At 35.8% G+C, this 20,400-nt stretch overlaps 1 protein-coding gene across 3 annotated transcripts in view; it reads left to right on the forward strand.

The window, feature by feature from the left end:
- The window catches only part of ATG2B (autophagy related 2B), a 44,425-nt gene extending 26,626 nt beyond the window's left edge, over window positions 1–17,799 (forward strand). For 2 of the 3 annotated variants that reach the window (XM_064423454.1, XM_064423453.1), the window contains exons 27-42: window positions 606–682; window positions 912–1,082; window positions 1,552–1,693; window positions 2,472–2,674; window positions 3,605–3,831; window positions 4,470–4,578; window positions 6,300–6,494; window positions 7,010–7,111; window positions 8,375–8,453; window positions 9,289–9,493; window positions 9,912–9,981; window positions 10,929–11,011; window positions 11,448–11,569; window positions 11,749–11,903; window positions 12,364–12,513; window positions 13,352–17,799. In XM_064423454.1, the coding sequence (XP_064279524.1) occupies window positions 606–682; window positions 912–1,082; window positions 1,552–1,693; window positions 2,472–2,674; window positions 3,605–3,831; window positions 4,470–4,578; window positions 6,300–6,494; window positions 7,010–7,111; window positions 8,375–8,453; window positions 9,289–9,493; window positions 9,912–9,981; window positions 10,929–11,011; window positions 11,448–11,569; window positions 11,749–11,903; window positions 12,364–12,513; window positions 13,352–13,582 (2,321 nt within the window). In that variant the 3' untranslated portion in view covers window positions 13,583–17,799. The remainder of the gene's footprint in view (window positions 1–605; window positions 683–911; window positions 1,083–1,551; window positions 1,694–2,471; window positions 2,675–3,604; window positions 3,832–4,469; window positions 4,579–6,299; window positions 6,495–7,009; window positions 7,112–8,374; window positions 8,454–9,288; window positions 9,494–9,911; window positions 9,982–10,928; window positions 11,012–11,447; window positions 11,570–11,748; window positions 11,904–12,363; window positions 12,514–13,351) is intronic. The other variant, XM_064423455.1, reaches the window with a different exon arrangement.
- Window positions 17,800–20,400: the final 2,601 nt, after the last annotated feature.

A 20,400-nucleotide genomic window follows, 5' to 3' on the forward strand; every position in this document is an offset into this window, starting at 1 on the left:
GTGCGGAGTGGTAGGTTGTGAAAAGAATCATACCAGCTGGGTTGCTCTCATTGAAATAGTAAGAACCTTTAAGGACTGAGGAACTTGAATCAATGTTTACTAAATGAGTTGGAGAAATAATGAAACCTTGTGCCCACAAATGTCTGTTTAGCTTAAATGAGAGATCTCTAGTAGGGGGCACAGTAAAGCTATGTCTGTTTTGTTTAAAAAGAGAAAAGTTATGCATGGCACTGAGAGATTAGTACAGTATGAACATGTGTTCTACCTCACTTCAGCTAAAAATTGATAGAATGTTTAGTCATTCAGCTTCTGTGTGCCTTGGTTTCTCTAACTCACACAGATGGGATGAAGGTAAATATCTTGAAAGATTACACTGCACACAGATGGTGGTAGTGGGAGTGATACATGGAACCGAAAAGGTTGAAGTTCTTCATTTGAGTAGCTGAAACTTGAACTCTGAAAGTAATCGTTGTAAAAGAAGGAAATACAGAGATATAAAAGGCTTTGATTCCTTTACAGCTCATGCTGGGTTTAATGGGTTTATAACTGTAGTTATATAGGGTTTTGTTATTTTCTTAGTAGCTTTTTTGATTATCATATTTCAGATTATGTTCGTGTTATGGATATGGGACTGTTGGAGCTAACCATTACAACAGTAAAATCTGATTCTGAGGGAGAAAGAGTAAGTATCTAATCACAAACAAAACAAAATGTAAAATCTTCATGAGCAATTGTGATTTGAAAATTACTTTATTATACTTAAAATAAAAGGTTTTTCAGTTTACTTGTATTTTTTAAACTAATTTTTGACTAGATAAGTAAAATAATCTAAAACCAGCTGTGTATATACCATTTTTATGAAACTAGGATAATTTTAACTTTATTCTTGTTTTTTCATTGTTGCTATCTAGACTAAGCCACGTTTTGAGCTACACTGTTCCAGTGATGTAATCCATATTCGTACCTGCTCTGATTCGTGTGCTGCACTAATGAATCTCATACAATATATTGCAAGTTATGGTGATTTACATCCACCTGCTAAGACAGAGGTTAAACGTGGAGTTAGCAAGCCAAAAATGAAGGTACAGAATAGTAAAATGATAGCAGCTTAACTTTCTGCTTCTTGGTAATATATTTTAATTTTAATCCCCATTCTATTTACAAATAATATGAGATTTTATGCAAAAAAATTAACAAATTGTATCTAATTTAAAATATATTTCAGACTTAAAATAGTATTTTTTCCTGCTTCGGTCACTAAATATTTCAAAACATTGCATTGTTTACCTCTTGTACTTTATTCTCATCTAAAGAAGAAAATTCCAGGACATACATGACCTGTCCAGGTATTCTGGTCTAAACACCCTGAACCATAATATTCTAACCTACTTGATGAATCATCCCGCTTGGTGTTTCAGATCACTTGACTGTTTAACAAGTTAAGGTGTTTTTTCTCACAGTTTAGGAACTGTGAAGCAAGCTGTTCTAGCAAAATCTTTTTTGACAATTGTTGTTTTTGAGATGTAACTATGTATAGTTCCTCTCCTACAGGTAGAGACCTTTAGCCAGCCAACTTCCCACGGAGCAGGCCTTGCTGAATCTGAGCAGCAGATTTTACGGGATTTGATGAGTGATGCCATGGAAGAAATTGAGACTCAACAGACTGCTTCTGCCATCAAGCAAGAGTCTAATGGTGAGAATTCCCTGAAGGCATACCCCTACACATAAAGTACAACTTTGCTGGAAAGAAAGGGGGATTGAAAGTTTTGTATATGTAGAGATGCTGCAATAAGAATGGGAGCTGGTACTTAGGATGTCTGAAGTCTTCAAACTATGGAACAGATTTCTGCTTTTAATAATAGTAATGCAGAAGTACTTTGAGATTCTAGTCAAATATACATTACTGAGTTACTGAAAGTAGCAGGGAAGAAATCTCTCTCTGGGACTCTGTCAAGACCCCAAATTCTGTAGGAGTATAAGTTAGTGTCAAGGAATAGACCTGTCTTCTGTATGTGAGAGGTCCAGGAAGAAGGTAGTTTCAAGTCACAGGAAGAACTTTTTAGCTATAAAGAATTTTTTCAATTAGCAGATAGAACAAGATAGTTGATTTTATCACAGGATTATGGCTTCTGTATCATGGCTAGAGTGCAATTCAAGTTTAAATTTCATAAGGATTTTGTACTGCAAGTAGATTTCTCTTCCATTACTATTTCCATGATGTCTGGTCTTCTTTTCTGTGGTGGAGGGTAGGCAGCCACTGTGGTACTGAAAGGTTTTGATGCTGTGTTCTTACTACTATAATAGGAAACTTGAGAATTGTGTATTATTTATAGTAGGACTTAATTCAAGATATAATAAGCAAATTTTCTTGATATAATTGAAGTAGCAAACATGAGTTTACTTAATTTTCATATTTTGCAAGGATTTTGCCACTGAAACATATTTTTTCTCCACCCTCCTTCAACTCCTAGGAGTTTTAGATGACAGATCTCAAACTCAGGAACCATCTTGCTCAGATCTCTTCCTGTTTCCAGATGAAAGTGGAAATGTCTCACAAGAGCCAAGTCCCACTTACCCTTCATTTCCTCATCACCTGATAAGTGAGGCCATGGGAGATGTTCCAGCAGAAAGTGATGATTTCTGCATACTTTTTGCTCCTAAAGTTGCTGTTGCTGTAAGATCCTTTGAAAATTACTAAAAAAAATCCGTATATAAACTGAATTAGAGAAAAGCTTATGTAAAGCCTGGGCAAATAAGATATCATAGATTTCTGTGATTGCTTAGTGATGCTTTTCTGTTTGGAAGGAATTCATGCATTGTTGCTGTTAGGAATGAGTACCAGTATTTTCAAATAAATATGACTTTTCTGTTTCTCAGCACTATGTAATTGTTCTCTCATCTGAGCATTACATTAAACATTGGCAGTTTTCCTACATTTTAGTAATGTTTAATCATTATGATATCACCTTAAAATAATGGCATTGTTAGGGAGAAGATGTGTTAAACAAAATCCAGCATTTATCAAAACAGCAGCTTTGCATGTCTTTTAATCTTTTGTTCATTTCTCTCTTAATCTAAGCTCTCACTGTTTCTAAGGACCTAAGATTCTTGCCAAACCTCATAGAAAAACTTCTGTGTCACTTTCCACCAATGTCTGTCCTCTGCATGTTGTTTCTTAGTATTCTAACATGGTATTCTTCTTAGTAGACAGAATTAGTTCTTGGGTCCCTGATTAGAAGCTGCATTTTCCCAGTTATAGTTGAGCTTGTTTGTTTTCAGAAGTGCTGGTAGGGTGGCCTGGGCTCTTCTGTGGTTTTCTGCTTGCTTTCAACTAGTACTTAGTTTTGTTTATAGTTTGGGTGGGAAGTTTTTTGTCTTGGTTTGGGTTTTTTTATTGCTCTTTTTAACTACTTCGCATGTTCTACTTTTTTCATATGCTTTTGTCTGTACTTTATAAGAAACATTTCTAAACTGATCACGTGTTGTATAAGCTTTAGAAGACAATACAGAAAAGTTTTCTTTTTCATAGGAAGGAATTAGACATCTCAATAAAGAAAGCAGATCTCACCTTCTCAATGGTATATGTTTTTTTTTTTCTAATTAGGAAAAAGAGGAAGAGCCAGTTATAAAAATAATGGTTGATGATGCAATTATCATAAAGGAAAATCATTTCAGTCAACCTGTTAAAAAAACAGATACAAGCAAAGCTCCACTTCATTTCCCTGTTCCTCTGGTACGCTATGTTGTAAAGGAAATATCTCTTATTTGGCATCTTTATGGTGGAAGGGATTTTGGGACTGCACCACCAACTTCTCCAGCTAAAAGTTTCATGTAAGTGTTTGATCCAATTATGTGGATTAGAACATTTCGAAATACTTTATTTTCTTTTGATTTGGAGTAATCTTATTGTTCAATCTCAAGTCTCCCTTGCTTGCTTCTTGACTCCATTCTCACAAGGAATCAATCATAGAATGATTTGGGTTGGAAGGAATCTTAAAAATCATCTAGATTCTGACTCAGTTCAACTCCATACATCGGAGTGTATTTTTCCTGTGTCTTAACTTGGACAAGCTGGCTTTGATTTTTGCTGATTTTTGGAGCGGGGTGGAGGGATGGGTTTTGCTTTAGGTAATATTGGTAGTCAAATTTTCCTAAAGAGATCAGGACTTAAGAAGCATAAGTGTCAGATTTACAGGATGCCATGTTAGCTAGAGAATAAAATTATTACAGCCAAAACTAAGGAAATGTTTTGTGAATGTTAATTTGGTGGGATACATGCATCTGGCAATCTGTTTAGATGTGTACTACTTGAACAAAAAGAAATTACTTAGTTAACAGTAACATAATTTCATTGGGTTTTTTGAATATAATTAAAATAGTAAGAAGTTACATCTGGTGCATTTAGTTTTAGATTAGCAGTGAGATAACTTTAATCTGCAAAAGGGTATTTTTTCTTTTAATTTCCCCAGAAGTCCCCATAGTTCTCCTTCTCATACACCAACAAGGCATGGACGGAATACAGCATGTGGAGGAAGAGGAAGAAACCCAGACTTCCTAATGGAAATACAATTAAGCAAGGTGAGTAACAGAAACAACTTCAGCCATACTCTGTGTGGATATCTTCACATGTTATACTCCTTTGATAACACCTTTCCATTAAGAGTTCTATTACTATTCTAGTACTATTTCTTTCAACAGTATCTACATCTAAGCAATCACTTTGATGGTGATGAATGCAGAATTTGTTCAACAAAAACTGTTAGTATTAGCATAGTATTTTCTTGCTTGTTTCTAAAGATGGAGGATATCCATCACAATATTCTTAAAAGTTTTTGTTTATTATAACTAAGTTTTGCAACTGCTGTTCTGCTTCCCTCTCTTTAGTTCCATTCTGAATAGGTACCCCTGTTATGAAATTAAGTGTTCTAAGAAAATAAGCAAGACATAGATATTTTGAGACTATTCAATGTGTCAATTTGATAACTGGATATGAAATAACATCTAGTTATATCAGAGTATTGTTTCTGTGTTTCCCCTAACATATTTAGAGCTTTTCAGGCATAAATATCTTACAGTTGTTTTTAGGCTGTGCTTAGCTCTAACATAGGAACTAGATGCTTTTTTCTGGTGCTGTGAATAATACTGGCAAGGCGTTAAACATATTTCATGTTAAATGGATCAATAACAGAATTCTTTTAAAATAAGATGTTTTCAAACGTTTCCATAAACATGAAAGGCACTATGTAAAAATGAAGGCCTTTTTATAGTCTGTGTGCATTTCTGGAACTAAAATTCATTAACACTTCATGCTTGCCAGAAATACGTGATACTTAGGGTAGCCTTTTCCAGAAAAAACATGACATTGCAATAAACAAGAGGAAAAACGAAAGTACTTAATATTCCACCTGGAAAACTTCATATGTAGAATGATAGCCGTCTCTCAATTTGCAGATATTTGATGAAAGTTGGTGTTAGCACTGAAGCAGTATAAAGGTTTTTTTCCCCTGCTTGGACCCCTAACTTGGTACGTGGCTGGGTAGTAATGTTAAAGAAGTGAAGGAGAGTAGAAGGTGTCACAAGCGGTGTTGCCTTGGAGCTCAGCGCGGGGCCGGCAGGGGCCGCTCCTGCCTCGCTGTGTTCCGCTGCCAGCCGGGATGCGGCGGGATTTGGGGAGCAGGGCATGGTTTGTAGGTCACCATAGCTGGAAATGAGAGCTACGTCAAGGGATGGCGAAAGAAGATTACTCCATATAAATCTAATTCAGCATTTTTCTTCAATTCTAATTTAAGTGACTAAGAAACAGGAAACGAGACCTCAAGAAGCCACTTGAGAAGTCAGGTGGTAGGGAAGAAATGTTTTTTTATTAAGTATTGGAGGGTGCAAGATTCAAGAACTGCAAGATTGTCTGGTACAGGCTTCACCATGATGTAAGAAAAGTGCTAGGATTGAGAGGAAAAAGCTGAGTCAATGTTAAAAAAAGTGAAATTCATTCCTTATCTTATGTCAGTAAGATTTCCTTATCAAAGAAGTCAGTACTCTGCTTTGGCTTGAATTCGTATGCTAAAATACGAACATTTACGCAGCTAGAAATTGGAAGATTTCTGCTGCTAGATATGTAAAAACCTGAATAGTGTTCAGAGATCTTAATAGTATTTCTGTAAATTTAAAATAGTAGACAGCTTTAAAAGTTCTTATATGTGGTATACTTCCCTGATTTTTATTTTTTTAAAGAACTGTTCTGTTGTTAAATGTTTTTTTCAATGAAGCTGATGAGGCTGGTTTTCTTTCCCTTTTGAAAGGTGAAATTCCAGCATGAGGTGTATCCTCCAGGTGGTGCAGAAGGTGATTCCTGTCTGTTGGAGCAGCCAGTGTCACGACAAGTTTTTATTGTTCAAGACCTGGAGATCAGAGATCGCTTAGCTACATCACAAATGAATAAATTTCTCTATCTCTACTGCAGTAAGGAGATGCCCAGAAAAGCACATTCAAACATGGTATAGCTATGAAATGTTAATTTCTTCCATTTACAGTGGTAGTATTGTCATTGTGGGGGCTATGTGCATTTCTTAATCTTTCAGAAGCAGAAACATGAGCTCGTGCAACATTGAAGTAATAGAATTTGTTGATAGTTATTTGCTTGACTCTTTGTGCATATTGAGGCTAATTCAAGAGTCAGTTTGAATGTCAGCATGTCAGGTAGAGATGGTTAGTTAAAAACAGATGTGCAGGACTACTTTGGTAGCTTTCACAATTACACATGCAGATTTGTATTTTTGTGGTATACAGTAGTCTTACTGGTTCTGTAAAGGATTTAGTAATTTTTGGGGGGGTTTCTTTTAACTTTATTTTTTTTATAACATTCAGAGGAAGTTTTTATTCAATACTGTAATTGCCAAGTGGGATCGTACTAGTACAGAGATTTACCAGTAAATGTTTTTCCTAGCTGGTGTTCTGAGATTTAACAATTGTGAATGTTAGTGCTTTTATTTCTCTTGTTGGTGTTTTTCAGTTAACAGTTAAAGCTTTACATGTCCGTCCAGAGTCTGGCAGATCCCCACAGGAATGTTGTTTACGTGTTTCACTAATGCCACTTCGCCTCAATATTGACCAGGTTGGTTGTGCCAGTGCAAAAAATAAAACAATTTTTTCTTTATTGAATGATACCTGGGGTTTCTTTTAACCAGATACTTTTGGCCATCATATATAAAGGGTTTGGAATCACAGCTTTTTAAAATAACTGCTTATTCTTGAATGATCTGGTTTTGTTTGTTCTTGAAGTGACTTCATTGTTTTTAATTGAATAAGATTAATCATTAATCAAAGTGGTTCACAACATGTTGGTCAAGGGCACTTGACACTTGAGAAATGCTTCTGTAACCTGAAGGCTTTGTCTTGCTGTCAACTACAGTGGCAGGAAGAGCAGAAATTGTTTTACTTTCTTTAGCAGGGTTTTGTGCAACGTATTTTTCATATATTCAAGAAACAGTGGGGTTTTTCTAAATCAGTAAGAGCTCTATATGTTTGTGCTGGCAAATGTGAAGTGCAGTTATTACTCTTTGTTGAGGCATTTCTTCCTTTGTCATCTTCAAATCTAGGAAAAAATGGCCTGGAAATACTGCCATCTAGGGAGGAAATATATTCTTTCTTGGTTACTTCTAAAGTCTTTTATGTTTTGTACCTGAACAAAATTTACAATTTCTATGAAATTAACCACAGCTTTTTTGGAAGCACAGGGCTGCATGCAGTCATTAGAAATACTTGTTATTACTGCATAAGTTGTCATTCTTACCAGCTGGAACTAAAAATGGAGAAGAGAGTCCAGTTGTCATCAGTGATAGGATGAATAAGGCACCAGTGTGATGCATCTGTCTGAAAAGAAAGCTGGGATGTAATAGATTTATGATGTTAGTAAGGCATTAATACCATAGATATTAATGACTTTTAATGAAGCAGTGATGAGCTCTGATTAGTAATGATTTGATTGACTTTTACAGTACTAGAGAAGAATATAAACTATATTTAAATACCTTCTACTGCAAATCAGAGAAAAGTTTATAGCCATTAAAACAGCTGGGTTCTGGAACAGTCTTCAAAATTAGAGTAGAAATGATGAAAATAACCCTGAATTTTTAAGACCAAGCTAGATAGATCATGAAATCCTGTTATATGGAGCAGGGGGCAGTGGCTAATAGGGTCTTCCTGGTTTCTGTCCTAGATTTCTATGTGGTTTGTGCATATGTTAAAGGATCAGAAAGGAAGAAAAAAAATTGTTTCATATCTGCATAGAAATAGATCTGGAATGTTAGATAGTATTTTTAGACAATTAGCTCTTTGTATTTTTTTAACCTGATTGTATTTTACTTTTTGCCATTAGGATGCCTTGTTTTTCCTGAAGGACTTTTTCACTAGCCTTTCTACAGAAGTAGAACTCTTAGTTACTCCAGATCCTGAAGGTATATTTCTAAAAAAAAATCTAACATAAAAGTGCTGCTTCTTTGTTCTTTAAATTGTGTACGTGTCTATAAATTCACATGTGAAGCTTGTATGTATAAAAACTTGTGTTGGGGTTTGAGCACTAACATTTTAGTACTCAAAAGCCCTTGGTATTTAAGCTTTTTATTTTAGAAATATGAACAAAGGTCTTCAACATGTGGAATCTTAATTCTTTAAAAGGAGGTTTAACCAAAATTGGAGCATATTTAATAAGAGCTTCTGGAAAAATTGAGGACTGTGCATATGCTATTGGAAGTGCATATGCACTGTGCATATGCTATTAGATAAAACTAATACATTGTCCTGCTTATTTATGAAATTGAATTCTGTGTTACACCACTTCAGGATATTAGACAAACATAATACTTTATGCAAGAGGTATTAAATAATGTATATATGCTGTTGAAGCACTACTTCTTATCAGTTACATTATCTGATGCAAAAGCAATACATATTGAAAAGCACATTTCTACTATTAAGTATATTTGGATATTTCTTATACTTTCTTTACCTATTTCTGTTGAGGTGTCATGCTGAAATGCATGGGTGATGAAGCACTCTGCAGTACTGCCATCAGAACCAGATACATTATTTATGCTGGTGCATTAACCTCAACTTCAGCTGCGTGTAATAACTTCTGTCAAAAACTGAGAGAATCAAAATATTGCCCTGCTAGTAATTCCTACTAATAAACATTAGAATTTACTAAGGACGCAGTAATTTTGTAAATACAGTTTCTCTGTAATCACTGTGAAAAATATGAGTCACTTTATGGTGTGTAATTTTTTTTTGTAGTAAAAAAGTCTCCTGGTGCTGAAGTCACGTGTAGTTTGCCCAGGCATGTCAGCAGCCTTAAGGAACCAAGTCCAGTCATTTCTTTTGCATCACACAAGCAAGCAAATGAAAATGGCAGCATTGATTCCATGGATGTGGTTAATGGAGATGATGATCAGTTCTCACAAGAAACGACATCATACAGTGATCAGCCAGTGTTTTTCAGGTAAACTTTTGTTACAATTACCAACAGAATTAATTTCACCAATTATCAACAGAATTTTTTTATCAAGTTCCACTTGCAGGACTAAATTTTGCCCACAGAATCATTTTGTGCATGTTTGCATGTTTCTTTTTTTTCATATACTCACTTGCAGGATTAATTGCACATTTGCCAGACTTTTAAATTTATTACAAATACTAACCTGAAATAGATGTAAATAAACCAAGAAAAACTGAATTCGCCATTGTATTTCATACATTTATTCTGAAGTACTATCACAGTAACAAAAGGATTTATGGTTTACAGAGAAGGGTATGATATCCTATTTCAGGAGAATGGGAAATCATGAGTTTCTTTTCAGAAGGATAATTTTATTTCCTTTTCATGTTTCTCACTGAAATATTTCCTTTGTGTGTCGCAGAGAATTTCGTTTTACATCAGAAGTTCCAATACGGCTCGATTACCATGGCAAGCATGTGTCAATGGACCAGGTTTGTGTATATTGCTGATGCTATAGAACAAAAATTTGATGTTGTTTGTTTTGCTCTCCCCTCCCTGCTCCATATGAATGGGGGGTATATTTTTATTTTCCCTACTCATTAATCATGTGATTATGACAAATATAAAACACTTTTCTCGCCCTTAGTTTTAGTAAAGCTTAACCTTCTTTCACTCTTAATTGGAAAACTACGAGTAGATACCCCAGTGTGATTAATCCAGGATAGAAGTTGAATGTCACATTTGTGAGATCCATGATTGGCTCGAAATCATACTGTATAGCTGCAGTACCCCTCAAAGTATTATACCACTGTCTGATGTCAGAATTGTATTATTTTTCCTCATGGATACCAGAACAAAATGCTGTTGTTTGTTCTTCTTGTTTCCTTTCCTTGCAGTCTAGTAGCATATGGGCCTCAGTGGCAATGGCAGAATCTATTATAGATGAAAAAAATGCCTATGGTTCTTGTTAAAATATGCATTCTTTATCACACTGAGTTTAGAAGCTGACATAAGAAAATCCTATTTGCACAGCAAGACTTGTACTTTACCATGGCAAATCAGTAAGAAAATACGGAAAGCAGCAAATTCTTGAATTTGCCTGGATATCAGAAATGAAACATGAAATATGGTAGCTTTAGAATGCCTGGAACACACTAAAGCCAGAACTGTGTTTGCATAATTTGTTATAGCTTATTATTTCTGAAGAAGCCTTCCTGTATCCAGGTGTTTTTCTTTGAGTAGCAGGTTAAGCCAAGTTTCCTTTTTTGCAACTTTCCATGTAACATGATTCATAGCACTGTAACAAGTCACATTTGGGTGACTGGGAGAGAATGTTTAGACAGAATACTTGTAAGTAAAAGTTGAGATAATGAAATTATTTCTTACAGGTTGTATGGGTTGAGTAAATGTATGTGATAACAAAATATTTCACTTACAGGGAACATTAGCTGGGATTCTTATTGGGCTTGCTCAGTTGAACTGCTCAGAATTAAAGCTGAAGAGGCTTTGTTATAGACACGGGTAAGTATCTCAAAATCTAGATCAACACTGCTACTGCAAATTTTTAAATGCAAAGCAAATTTTATCTTAAGATGCCCTTCTAAAATCCAAAATTTCTGACTTTACAAATATGTCTTGATTCTAGATTTTTTCAAATGTATATAATTCAAGGACTTCTAGCTCAGTACAGAATTTAATATACCTGCTATTCTTGGTGATAAACTCTTTAGTTTCTTGTTCACTTCCTATGGAACTGTATGTGATTACACAGTTTTGAGTTTGTTTTATGAAGCATTGAAATACAATTGAAATACTTGGCTTAGCCAACAGCAGCAAAAGGCATTTGAAGAAGCTTTCCTTTTGTTTAAATGATGTCTTTTACATCAATGAATAATGAATGCATTTATCTTATTAGGAATTGTTTGTTTGAAAAAATTAATAATTGTATTTACTTTAGTTTGTTAGGTGTGGATAAATTGTTCTCCTATGCTATCAGTGAATGGCTGAATGATATAAAGAAGAACCAGCTACCAGGAATTTTGGGAGGAGTAGGGCCTATGCATTCACTAGTGCAGTTAGGTAAGTTAATTCTTCTGTTCACCTACATGTGAATGTTTGTTTCTTTAAAAACCAGATAACACCTTTCCCCTCTCAAAAAAACCAACACAAGCCATGTTGACACTTTGTTTTCACTTCCTTTCAAGGCATTCTGCGTATCTAAGAGAGCTGTCTGATTTTGTTGTTGTCTTCATTTTCAGTGCAAGGTCTGAAAGACCTGGTGTGGTTGCCAATAGAGCAGTACCGCAAGGACGGTCGTATTGTCAGAGGCTTTCAGAGAGGAGCAGCTTCTTTTGGTACTTCCACTGCCATGGCAGCACTGGAGCTGACAAACAGAATGGTTCAGACTATACAGGTAGAGTGTATTACTCTTGAAGTTAGATATAAAATGAGAGGTGTGGCTAGAAAGTGCTCTGTATTAAGCTAATGTCTTAATGCTATGGATTTAAGGTAGGGAGCATCTATTAAAAAAGAAAAGGCAGCTGTGTAAATAGGAGAGCAGAGACTGGGCAAAGTTTGCAGCAGTCTGTGAGGTGAGAACTGTGGCATCAAATGCAATGGTTAGAAAACTGTGTTAAAATACTGCTGAGCACCCAAGCTGCTGCTTGTTTCTTAATGTCTTTAATGCATTACAATGTGCAGTTTAATATGAAAATGTTCAGCTTCACTAAAAAAATCACTGATGCTGAGAAAGATGAGTTCTTCATTGTATGTGTGTTATCCAGTAGTAGATTCTTACCTTTTTATAAAAAGTCAGCTTCTCTGTGCTTATTTTTTAAAAAACTACATATTTTGCATTTGTACCTGATGTGCAGGCAGCTGCAGAAACTGCTTATGACATGGTGTCACCAGGGCCTACCTTCATTGAAGCAAAAAAGATCAAACGGTTCCCTCGCCATCGCTTGGCTCCTCAGCCCGTCGACCTGCGGGAGGGTGTAGCCAAAGCCTACAGTGTTGTGAAAGAGGTGAGTGCAGAAGGAATTGTTGGGAACCAAAGTTAAGAATTATTTCCTAAAATGGCATTTTAAAATAACAGATGTTAGTTTAGGCTGGCCAAATGGAGAAGGAGATTTCAGCTTTGAACAAAACTGTCTTCATCAATTATCTTAAACCAACAGAAATCTTGAATGGAAAAAGGAAAAAACCTAAGATGTCAGGCAGATGAGTGTGAATAAGACTTGAGTGCTCTGTGGTTGGGATGGTTTACAATTATTCTGAGCCATGTAAACTTGATTTCCTGTGCTGTGTCATCCATCCTTCCCTTTCCTTCCCTTTCTGTTCAACCTCCTTCGCAGTTACTGTTAGTTCTGAGGGAGGTAGAGTTTAAGCATACCACAGGATTTAAAAAAAGTGAAACCTTTCTCTACTATGACAGTGTATTATAAATTAGAATGCTGATCTGTTTTTATTATATTTCATATTATACTTTATTAATTGCACCTTATGTAGTGTCTATGAAGTAAGGTGTCAGCTGAGTTTCCAGAGAATTTTGTCATTTTTTCAGTAGTTCACAGTACCCCAAAGCTTCTTGCCTTACGCACAAGATGTGCCATCATATGAAATGAAATATTTACATCTAAATCCATAGGAGTGTTATTTTAAATCTTCTCATTAAATTTAAACCTTGCCATTTAAATCTTCTCATTAGAAGAACTAAATCATATTTATATCAGTATTGTTTTACTACAGTTATAGTACAAATCACCAAGAAGAAACATGCTGAGCAGTTTAAAATTTCCGTTAAAACTAGGAGAGGTTGCTTTTTCTTTTTTAGTGTAACTGATTCCCTTTATTTTCTTAAAGGGGATTACGGACACAGCCCAAACCATCTATGAGACTGCTGCTCGTGAGCATGAGAACAGAGGAGTCACTGGAGCAGTAGGAGGAGTTCTCCGCCAAATCCCACCAACGGTGGTGAAACCTTTCATTGTTGCAACAGAGGCAACCTCAAATGTTCTGGGTGGAATGAGAAACCAGATCAGGCCAGATGTGCGTCAAGAAGAATCTCAGAAGTGGCGCCTTGGGGAGGATTGAGATTCTAAATCTGACTCAGCAGGCAGGTAGCAAGGCTGGAAATGCAGAAGAATGTCCTGTTGGCAGCTTTAGATTGAGCTCACTTTGTTTTGTCATGCTCATCTCAGGAACAAATGAGGTTTTCCAACTGTTATTAGCAAAACATCCAACCAAAAATATTTAAGAAGTGAAAAGCGAATTGGTACGTGCTTATACTGTGTGTTACCAATACATTTGGTAGATAGTGCCAAACATAGTGAAGCATGTGCTGCCACCTCAGAGACATGCTTGCTCTGTTCCATTTACCATATTTTTCTTGGTAGATTTGTCATCTGAAGCAGTAGCCTGTATAGTGAAGCCAAGTGGACTTTAAAGAGGTTTTCTGAGCATAGTCAAAGAACTGCCTTCAATGAAGGGCTCTGCAGATGCTCTTCACTGACTAAAGGATAAAAGCTTTCATTGTGGACATGAGACATGAGGCTGTCTAATATGGAAGCAGATAATATAATGCTGTTTATTGGTCATAAGCATCGCTTTTAGCGTGGCACTTACAGCAAGGACAAGCTTGATAACCATTCAGAGATTAGATCAGTGTCAATACACCTATGAACAGAATTTGTTCCTAAATATTAAATACCTACTTTCGTGGGTTTTTGAAGAATCTGAATGTTGCAGAAATGTTCTGTTGTGTTGCACTTTAAAGGATATGGCCTGTATATTGTGCTTTTTTTATAGTGTGAATAAAATGTAATGTGCATTATCTTAATGTGGTTTAGAAGCTTACACAAATTATTGAAAAGAGCATCATTTGATGATGATCCTACAGAAAAGTGTCTTAAATTTATTTAAACTCATTATATGTAAAAACTTTTTTTGTGTACTGTTACACTAACAACAATGATAAAAATCTACTCTTCAGGAAAACAGTTAATTCTAATTATCACCAACAGTTCTTTGTAAGAATGAAAAATCATAAGTAAAAACAAATTATTTCATAATTTCATAGTTAGAAGGCTATACAGACTTTATTTTAGTAATCTGCTTCTGTTTAAAGTTCATATTGTTGCAAAGTTGCTGTTCTCACAAGATATTCTTAATTTAGATTGTGTGTCATCAGTTATTTGATAGTGAGTTTTTGTGGTCCTTTAACTGAAACTGGGAACCGGTGAGAAGTTTTTAAAAAAGGACAGCAAAACTTAAAAGATCCAAGTTGGTACTGACATTATTTACCATTTAGTAGGTGACATGTGTCTCCACAGAACTTTACTAAGCACCTGACATTGCACCATTTTGGGGCAGTTGAAAGTCTTGGCAATAGATGTGCAATAATGAACTTCTTTTTGTCTTCTATTAGCAAAAACTGGAGAATAAGAAGTAAAGATTCTTTTGAATATAAAAGTACTCATTTGAATTTCAGTAGATTAAATTACTAGCCAGTATGTCAGTTTTTCATTGTTCTGTGCTAGAAATCCTGCCCATATGCCATGTGGAAAATCCCCACTGAAAAGGGGACATCAGATGCTATTGATCAGACTTCAGTCTCAAAGGGTGATGAGGAAGCATTTTCACTCTTTGTTCAGTTAACCTGCCTCCAGTAGAAACTTTGCTGATGGGCCTTAATGGACAAGCAGGGGTATATGAAGGAAAAAAAATTGCTGCTTGTTCACACTGATACGATACTAGGTATTCCTGAACACCAAAGAATCTGGCTGGACAGTAAATGATTTTCAAATGTCCACTCTGTTGGGAAGACTTCTGCAGTCTGCTTTATTTTTCATAAAATAAAGCTCCAGGTAAAAACAAATTCCTGCATAGGGTTACAGGTGATATTATAAAGTTGTGTTTCAAGTCACTGGAATCATTGAAGTTGTGGTGCACTGAAAACCTGGTAATTTGAGCTAAATGACTTGCTGCAAGCAGGAGGAAATGCTTTTGAGAGAAAAAATATCTGCAGATTTAATAATGTAAAATGTTTTCTGATGTAAAAATACTTGCTGTAGTGCATACTTCTGTTCAGTAATTAGAGAGCTCTGCTTTAGTGAGAGCTCAAAGCATGAGCATTTTGCACAGGAATGAGTTCCATGTTTGCAATGCGGCACCTCCTGAATGCCTTCTCAAGAAGTGGTGGTGAATCAAGGCAAGTAAGTAGCAATGCACCTTTTTCATTGGGAATTAGTGTACTAGTAATTAGCTAGTACTAGTAAATAGCTAATCCAGTTCATCCACTTAATTAAAATACACTGCTGTAGCATAAATCTACACATTTTCTGCCTTTCAGACACTGCTGAAAAGTGGCATTTCAGTGTTCTTTTTCAATTCTGTCAAGATCTAATTGTACTGCAAGGTAACTAGAATATATTTTTATATGAGGGCATGATGTCAAGGTAAAACATTTTTATAGCGTGTCTCTCATTGTCAGCAATACAGATTGTACAAATTTATTAAACTTCACTTTTCACTATGTAAACCCTCTCATTTGCTGCTTGCACTTTATTGAGGCTTTTCAGTGAAATTGATTCTAAATTTTTTTCCAATTTTTTATTTTGGAAATGGTTTTCTAATTTTTGGGTGTATATTCTGCATTGTTGCAGTGTTTGAAATGTTTAAAAAACCCGAAAAAAATCACAAAACTTATTAAACTAGTCTTTACATTAAGACTAGTTTACAGAATGTGTCTTGTAGGGCTCGGCTTGTATTTTAAATCAAAAAGTATCATGTATGAGAAGGGATTCATCAAATGCTCTGCTCAATACTGTAAGAGTTTTCAAGCACTTAAAAAGTACACAAAAAGAGATTTGACTCTGGACATATTCCTCAGAAATGGAAGCTTATGGACAACATTACTGTATTTTCCATTAGCACAAGGAGATTGTAAACAATATTATTGTACTTGAATTTTCCAGTGAAATCAGTTGCTATAGCTGTGGGCAGTTTTCATATTTGTAGAGGCTTTAAACTGGCATAGACAATGTTTTAGTTCTCTCCAAACACTCTAACACTACTACTGCTATTGTTACTTAGCCCAGCACCATCCTAATAGACAAAACTGTCATCCTGGATTTTATTAAATGTACAGGTGTTTCAAATAATACATCGATGAGTGGCCTGGAAGTACCTGAAAGACAGCCAGCCATCTTTTGTAAAATAAACAAACCATACTTGCTAATAATCTTAGCAGTGACTGAGAGCAGCAAATTATCACATCGATGCAAAGGCAGCTTCCGTTTTCTTTCCACTATCTCTTCTAAGTCCTGCAGGTTTTTAGCAGTGCAGTGTGCTCTGTGTGTACTTCCCTAATGAACAGCATTGTCAGTGACTCACTGGATAATCCCCTGTGACTTCATCTGTGCTTAAGGGACATGTCTGCTTCTGTTTGCTCACTAAGTGGTTGATTGTGAACATCCATTGCTTGCTTTCATTTACTTTTCCTTAATTGAGTTGCCAAGAAAAGTTTCTTAATAAACCAAAAAGCTATTCAACGGTAATGAACAAGATACTCTTACCAAACGTGAAAACCTGCACCTGCAAATGTGATACTGATCTGTCTTTGAACATTGAACTGTATGCATTTTGTAAAACAATGAAATCCAAGAATTTGTTTAGAGTAGATGAATACATCCAAATCTTTTAAATACCCTAAATGCCCCTGCAGGATAAGTCAGAAAATGTGTGGGTATGTATGTCAATTTGGATCCTAGTGTGCACAGCTCTTCAGTCTCCAGGCCTCATGATTTATGCTTCTGACAACTGTTTTAAGTTGCTCTCCATGCTGAATCTTGTTTACAATTAAATATGAGATACTTACAAGTCAAATACATAAATACAAATCATGCATTTGTACTGGATTTCTTAACTACAAGGTAGCTCAGACAGAAACACAGCAATTTGTGTATATGTTTGTGTATATTTTTTACATTTTTGCACTTATGGTAGTTTTGTGGTATTGTTTGTATATAGTTTGCTAGTGTAAAGAATATAATCTCATGAAATAGAAACCACTGTTGAAGGGAATTGACTATTTCAACTTGAGTTATTTTACTTAAAGTTCTTGTCCCCTCAGTATGTCCTTCAGAATTATTTTTAACCATAATTTGTATGGCACCAAAAGTATATATTTTAGCGTATTAAAATGCTGACAGGCCTGAGTGCAAATAGGTTGTCTGTTAAATACATTTAATGGAAAATCCCCTCCCAAATTTGTAACAATGCAAAAATAAATATCTTAATTTGTTCCTTGAGTTGGTTTTCTCTACCTGTGAATATAACTGACACAGAAAACAGTCTCTCAAAGTATCAGAATTAACTGTTAAAGCTAAGACTTGTACCTAAAAAAAATTTTAAAAATCACTGACTCAGAAAGAGAAAGTTTTAAAATTACGCGGAGGTCAAAAGGTAGGAAATTAATTAAGCTGGCTGATATAACCTGAAACCACTTCTGTTTTACATCAACAAAGCTCTTTACCTGAACAATCAGATTTTGTGTCCCCCATAGGCCTGTTGCTGCATTTAGTTATTAAGAATGTAGTTTTTATCTCTGCATTTAGTGGAGGCTTTTAAAGCTTCATCAGCTTCCAAACCCTGTGAAGAATGCAAAATAATTAATTCCTTTCAGGAGTCTTCTTTCATGCCCACTTCATATGTGTTTAGTTGCAAGCATCTGAAATGAGATCATAGAATTCTGTGTACTGGGCAATATTGAATTTTGGTGCCAGATCCCTGAACAATGTGACAGGTGGAAACAATTTTCTGCTGTGTTTTGTAACGATGTTTTAATCTGGGGGGCTGAGGGGTGGTCACTGTATAAGGCTGGATCACTATTCTGGCAAACAGTGACCCTTCATTTAAGAGGGGAGCTGACTCCCACCCTGTGTAGCTTCTCTTTCCCCAACCTTTTTTTTTTCTTTTTTTTTTCTTTTTTTTTTTTTTTTAAACAAGACCTCATGATGGATTAAAGGAAAGTACCCGAGTTCTTTATCTCTTTGCAATACTAGGGAATACCAGGGATAATCCTAATGTTTTCAGGTTAGCCCCCAGACAAACAGAAGAGACTAATGACACTCCCAACTACCTGAGAATTTATGGAAAGCCATCAGGAAGTCATTCCAACCCAGCAACCAGAGCTGGTATCCTTGATCTCCATTCCTAGTTGAGGATGACGCAGGCTCAAGTGTTCTTTTATTTTCCTGTTAGTGAATTTTGTTAGCAACATTTGAAATGTGATATTAAATAGTGAGGTATTTTCTGTCAATTAGTATTTGTAGAAAATAGTATTTGAAACCATCTCTTAACAGAGATTATAGTAATAAAGCTGCCTTTTTGTGACAGATAACTGAGGTTTCAGAGCTATTTCATCCTGAAACAGAGTGATTAGATGGAAGCAGAACTTAGTGAAGGGCAACAGTGAATATTCATAGCCCCACAGGCAAGTAAGCAGTTCAAGCTTCTCAGGTGTTTGTCATGAGGGTTTGAGAGCTATCTGTAGTGTAGTTCTATTTCCAGGCTTTTATTTGTGTATCTAATTACTTACTCATTTGTTGATCTCTTTTTTTGTTAAGAGCACAAGTGTTATATTTGGCTCTTGCAGGTTGAAGATTGAGGAAGGAAGCCTCCAAGGAGGAAAAGAGATGTGAAACCATTAGAGCAGGAGGAAGGTTACTTCAGTTTTGGAGATAGGGCAGAGAACTCAGTAAGATGGAGCTTGGTCCACTGTAGCTCATGAGCACAAAGATAAAATAAGTAGGAGCTTTTTCCACTGATACATTTAACTTGCACCTTTAGACTTCAACACTTGGTTGTTGTTTGGTGCTGAAGATTTGTTGGTGGCCCCAACAACTCCATGAATCTCCCAGGATGACTTTTTTTCCCTTCTTCTCCCTGATGAGTTTGAATTGCTTCCTACTGTGTGTACAACAGTTTCAGGAAGACTTCAGGTTGTGAGTCTGAAGATGCTTGACAGTCCTGCTCTGTCATTGCAACACTGGCAGTCCTTGGCCAAATGGCAGGTGCAGGCTGAACCCCAGAAGGTGAAATGGCACAGGGTGTGCTCTGAGAATGCTGGTAAGACCACAGCATGGGTATATCTTCGCTATGCTGAGTACTGTACAGATCTGGATTCATTGCAGCTGATGGAAGGATAGCACAGAGACCTGCAGTGATCAATAGAGACATGTGCATAACACTACTGTGGATGGAAAAGTGATAGAAAAGCAGAGTATGCCATGACAGGATGGCAAAAGTAGTGCTTAGTTTTATAAGCAGGTTATTTATATAAATATATTTTTTTAAGTTATAATTCCTGGTATCATCTATCTCTTTAGTAATATTTAACAGATCTGAAACGTTTCCTGGAATTATTCAATAAAATAAAATGCTTCACCTTCATTATGGTCTGTCTCTGTGTACTCAGTGCCAGAACTGTCTTTTAGAGCCCTAAAAGTATTTATTTTATTTTAAAATATGTCTTTATTTTAGACATGAGGCTTCCATTGTTGCTCACTTTCATTTTCTCTTGGCCTTTCAATTACTTTGTTGTAATAGTGTTTGCTCCTTTTCTTCTTTTCCGTGTCCTTTCTGTCTCTGAGTGCTTATTTTTCTCAGAACTGCTGACAGGCCAAATGCAACAAATGTAAATGAGGGGGAGCAATTATATAGATTCCATTAGAGGAAAACTCTGATAGCTGAATTCTGTTTACACCAGGCAAAAGTACTGTCCCAGGTCATGGCTGTTTGTTTTTGCTACTGTTCTTTCCTGAGAATTGTAACTTTTTGGCAAGAGGGCCCTTTTTCCTTTTCCCAACCAGAGGTGATACCCCTCCAGGTAAATTTGTTAATACAATGGA

The sequence above is a fragment of the Passer domesticus genome, chromosome 6, assembly GCF_036417665.1.
Source record: "Passer domesticus isolate bPasDom1 chromosome 6, bPasDom1.hap1, whole genome shotgun sequence".
NCBI classification, from domain to species: Eukaryota; Metazoa; Chordata; class Aves; order Passeriformes; family Passeridae; genus Passer; species Passer domesticus.